Here is a 5,085-nt window from a genome sequence, read left to right on the forward strand (position 1 = left end):
TATGATGTTCTAAAGGTTTCAGCAGCTTTTTGAATTTGTCACACGTGTGGAAAGGTATGAGTGAGTCTTTGTATCTTACTGTTAGTGATGCTCGTCAGCACACAAACCCAGAGTTTCTCTACAGGAACACAGAGAGAGTTATTCCCTGTACTGTAAGGACACATTCAGCATTGTGCAGTAACTCCAGATCAGCCCAGTTAAATGATTACATGGATGTGAGTGTGATCGTCAGAGCAGCACTGATCAGTGTCAGGTTATAATGACCAAGGTGTACACAAACACTAAGTTTGAGTGTGTGCAGTGAGACTTCAGTCAAAGCATTTAACTGAGGTAAAATAAGCTGAACTCTACAGCTTGTTGTGGTCCCCTGTGGCTTGACACGCCTTCCATCTGTTCTCCAGCATTTTCAATTACAGTCATAAAATATCTCCACATGTTGCTCCTCTTTCTCACTCTCTGCAGTCCAAATGCGTCTTCTGAGCGCATCTGAGTCACGTGACGGCACAGTAACAAATCCCAGCAGGGCAGGAAGAAGGGGGCGGAGCAAAGTGCGTCTGCCGCATAAGAAGAGGTGTTCACCCAGACAGAGCTGTTTTTTCATCCACAGCGAGTAAAGAAGTGAATCTACAGGAGAGAAACAAACTAATGTACCGATCAACAACCACTACCAACGTCTGGATCGATATCTGCATCGATCCGCCCAACCTTGTCTCCTGGATCGTAGCTGAGAGAAAGAGTTGCAGCTTCATCACGGACTTTCTCTCGGTTTGTGGGCTCATCTAAAGGTAAGCACCGAGCTAACTTCAACACTTGATTTACTAACCCTGCGCAAATTTGCAGAAATCCCCTGAACCCAACACCTACTAGAATTTCTGACTTTTTTATTTTCTGGTGAAAGTCCCGAGGTGTTAATCACCCCTGCTGAGATTTGTACAGGTCATATGCTCGATTCACATCCTGCTTTTGTTGTGCAAAGCACCCATTGTCTTTGAGGCCTGGCACATTTGCTTTTGCACACACATACAAACGCTGCAAATCTGTGTTTATTTGACAGTGTAAGACAAAAGCAGCAAAAATAAAAACTGTTCCAAGAGTACAGTCTTAAAGGCTCACTATACAAACAATCTGGAGACATAAATATGGACACGTGTATTGAAAAATATTGATATATATATATTAGGGCTGCCACGATTAGTCAACTAGTCTCGATTACGTCAACGACTAATTTAATAGTCCACACGTCGTTTGAAGCTGTGTGTGTGTATATGTATGTATGTATATCGATCTATCTATCTATATATATATATATATATATATATATATATATCAGAATCAGAAAGGGTTTTATTGCCAAATGTTGAGCAGGTTTACAACATTAGGAAATTGCTGCGGTGCTTCAGTGCAAACATACTGTCATAGAAAAATAAAAATAAGAGTAAGAATTAAAAGTGCTATGTAGAAAGATATGTGCATGAGATATATACATGAGAATAAGAATAAAAAGTGCTGCGTAGAAAGATATATACATGAGTGCAGGTGGTGATCAGTGCCAGACATGAAATGATGCAGTGACACAGCGTAGGGTCATGTGTTAGTGGCGGGGACAGTCATATGGTTATTGTTCATGTGTCCGACAGCAGAGGGGAAGAAACTGTTCTTATGGCGAGAGGTTCTGGTGCGAATGGACCGGAGCCTCCTGCCTGAGGGGAGCAGGTCAAACAGACTGTGTCCAGGGTGAGAAGGGTCAGCTGAGATCCGAGCTGCACGCCGCAATGTCCTGGAGGTGTACAGGTCCTGCAGAGATGGGAGTCTGCAGCCAATCACCTTCTCAGCAGAGCGCACAATACGCTGCAGTCTCTGTTTGTCCCTGATAGTGGCTCCAGCGTACCACACGGTGATGGAGGAGGTGAGGATGGACTCGATGATTGCAGTGTAGAATTGCATCATCGTCCGTGTTGGCAGGTTGAATTTCTTCAGCTGCCTCAGGAAGTACATCCTCTGCTGGGCTTTCTTGATGACGGAGGTGATGGGGGTGTCAGTCAGGATGATGGGGGGGAGTGGGGCTGTGTGCTTCCTGAAGTCCACAATAATCTCCACTGTCTTCTGGGCATTCAGCACCAGGTTGTTGTGGCTGCACCAGGACACCAGACGTTCAACCTCCCTCCTGTAGTCAGACTCATCATATATATATATATTAGGGGCTGCCAGAGTGATTGGAACAGATACTTCTTTGTCACAAAAAACATTCATGAAGTTTGGTTCTTTAATGACTTTATTATGGGTTAACAGAAAAAAGTGATCACATCTGCTGGTTCAAAAATATACATACAGCAGTGCTAATATTTGGTTACATGTCCCTTAGCCATTTTCACTTCAATTAGGCGCTTTTGGTAGCCATCCACAAGCTTCTGGTGGAATCTTTGACCACTCCTCTTGACAGAATTAGTGCAGTTCAGTTAAATTTGATGGCTTTCTGACATGGACTTGTTTCTTCAGCAGTGGCGGCTCCTGAAAAAAATCTCAGGGGGGGCAATTTTTATGATATCGACTAAAATGACCCATTTAATGAGTACATCAAACAACACAATTTTAATTTAAATTTAAAATGAACAACCATATTCTGGCCATTTGTATAGATTTGTAAAAATGAACAACCATATTCTGGCCATTTGTATAGATTTGTAAAAATGAACAGATTTTTTTTTTTTTTTTTTTTTTGAATGAATGAAAAATAACTATTGAAAACAACAACTGTAAACTGATTGGGGGGGTGGGCTAAAGAGAGAAAGAGAGAGGGATGGAGAAAGAGAGTAAATATGGTTAAGGGTTCTTATTTGTACAAGAACTTTGCTCGTCTGTCTTTCTGAGTGGCAAATTTCTCGATGACCCTGGTGTTGAAATCAGGAAGTTCTTGTGTGAGTTTTTTCTCTATGGACAGCATAGCCAGAGCGTTGAGCCGATCCTGAGCCATATTGTTTCTCAGGAAAGTTTTTATCCTCTTTAAAGTAGAGAAACACCTCTCCGATTCTGATGTTGTCATTGGTGTGGTGATGAGGATGTTAAGAAGACTTACAGTTTCGGTGAATGTGTCTTGAAGGTTGTTTTCCATCAGAACCTGATAGAGCGCCAGCGCACCACTACAACTCTGAAACTCCTCGTTGTCGTAGATCAGGGACAGTTCTGTTTTAAGTCTGGCTTTGTCCAATGAGGGATAGGCTTCCACTGTGGTTTGTAGTGCTGCATCTGGAAAATTTTTGCTGTGTTGTTGGAACAAGTCTCCTTGCAACAGAGTGGCGCTGACAAGGTGCTTGGTGAAAGAAAACCTCTCCTTGGCATGGCTCATAATGGTGTCGCACACCTATCCAATAATATATAATTGGTAAGAGTTAGATTCAGTGGTAAGACTTTGGCACATGTCTCATGTTAATCATTATTCTGAAAAAAAAAATCTGTCCATAACAAAACAAAACAGTCATGACCACTATATCAAATGACATCTGACAGCATCGTCATTAGATTTTATCTGATGATCCGATTTAAATCAGACCAAGCAGCTAGTGCTTACCTCCAGTGCCAAATGGTGTTGCCTGTCTTCCCCCAATGTTCTCCGTCTCTTTGTGGGTGGGTCTTGAACAGGTCCCCTGTACTCCTCATCCACAACCAGATTAGGAAGTGCCTCCCTGATCCAATACATAAGTTTCATTAATGGCTTCTGAAAACTGAATAGGGATATATTAACCAAACACAAACCAAACAAAGGTTGTGTTCTAATTACCGGGAATTACCGGATTTAATTAATAACCGGACCTGGTTTAATGGCTGGGGGAAAACCAGTGCAAGTAAATAAAGGCCCTGGCCATAATTTCAGGAAATAGCCTATGGTATAGGCTACATCAAATCATTACTGGGAATATACTTCATCAAATATACTTAATCAAATATTTTTCATAAAATTACTTCAAAGGCTGATATAAATCAAAATTATCTGAATTCCATTAAACATTTAAGTCACAGAACACAGAATATATGCAGAGAATTTGATAGAATCTATGCATAGATAATTAACATTTATTCTAGGTTACATATTTATGCTTTTATGCCTACCTGATAGCCTGCATGCGGCTGATGAATGTCTGGGTGATCCCTGCGATGGTGACAGAATCGATGTTTCTCTTCTGTAGGTGGTTATACAGCATGTCTACATGTGGCATTATCTTGTGAAACAAGGCCAGGAAAAAACAGAAAGCTTCGTCTTCCAGCATTCTCACGAAACCACCGGCATCTCTCTTTGTAGGGGCATCAAATCCTTCACTGTTACGGATGGTCTGAAAACACCTCACCAGATCGTCTTTATGTTCATACACTGTATTCACAGCACGACTGTTGAAGTTCCAACGGGTTGCCGATGCACTTGGAAGTCGGTGCGCCACCACCTCGTCAAGCACTGCAGTCCTCTTGCTCGATTTAGTAAAAAAAGAAGCGAATCCTGCTATGTCGGAAAAAAAGTGACTGATTTGAGGGATGTGGGAGGTTGCTTGTTGCATTACCAGGTTTAACTGATGGGCATAACAATGTACGTAGTGAGCGTTAGCATAAATGTCCTGTATCTTACGCTGCACTCCTCCAGTGGTACCCCTCATTACAGCGGCCCCATCGTAGGCCTGGGCGATCAACTTTCTCTCTTGTCCCTGGGGGAGGATGAAGCGCAGCCTCTCCGATAAGGCACTGGCTATTGCATCTGCACAAGCATTGGGTAGCTTGATGAATTCAAAAAAACGCTCTTGAATACGGTTTCGTTGGTCAATGTATCTTAGCACCATGACTAACTGACAGTGTGTAGAAATGTCAGTGGTTTCATCAGCTTGAATGGCTAAAAACTTCGCTGCCTTTACTTCTTCCACGATCCTTTCTCTCAGAACTGCCAACATGCAATCCAGGATCTCGTTCTGGACTGTTTTCGAGGTGCCTTTAAATACAGTAGCATTTTCAAGGTGTTGCCTCAAGTCGTGATCAATTGATGCCATCAAGTCGACTAAACCTCTAAAAATCCCTGGATTGTCTGAGGAATCACTTTCATCATGTCCC

The 5,085-nt window shown here is 42.2% G+C and overlaps 2 protein-coding genes across 3 annotated transcripts in view; one reads left to right on the forward strand and one right to left on the reverse strand.

Annotated features, from left to right (window-relative positions):
- Positions 1 to 561: 561 nt before the first annotated feature.
- LOC147321409 (uncharacterized) overlaps positions 562 to 5,085 on the forward strand; it is a 14,669-nt gene continuing 10,145 nt past the window's right edge. For both annotated transcript variants that reach the window (XR_015130938.1, XM_086305337.1), the window contains exon 1: positions 562 to 785. The gene's annotated coding sequence lies outside the window, so the exon portion shown is untranslated. The remainder of the gene's footprint in view (positions 786 to 5,085) is intronic.
- The window catches only part of LOC147321410 (zinc finger MYM-type protein 1-like), a 3,369-nt gene continuing 974 nt past the window's right edge, over positions 2,691 to 5,085 (reverse strand). Inside the window, exons 1-3 of the mRNA XM_086305334.1 lie at positions 4,105 to 5,085; positions 3,566 to 3,680; positions 2,691 to 3,358 (exon numbers count right to left, since the gene is read on the reverse strand). The exon at positions 4,105 to 5,085 is cut by the window's right edge and continues 974 nt beyond it. Coding sequence (XP_086161460.1) covers positions 2,831 to 3,358; positions 3,566 to 3,680; positions 4,105 to 5,085 — 1,624 coding nt within the window. The 3' untranslated portion in view covers positions 2,691 to 2,830. The remainder of the gene's footprint in view (positions 3,359 to 3,565; positions 3,681 to 4,104) is intronic.

This window comes from Aulonocara sp. 'chitande type north' Nkhata Bay, linkage group LG9 (genome assembly GCF_057382095.1).
Source record: "Aulonocara sp. 'chitande type north' Nkhata Bay isolate Kocher_YH1m ecotype deep benthic linkage group LG9, A_spYH_male_GT1.1, whole genome shotgun sequence".
NCBI lineage: Eukaryota > Metazoa > Chordata > Actinopteri > Cichliformes > Cichlidae > Aulonocara > Aulonocara sp. 'chitande type north' Nkhata Bay.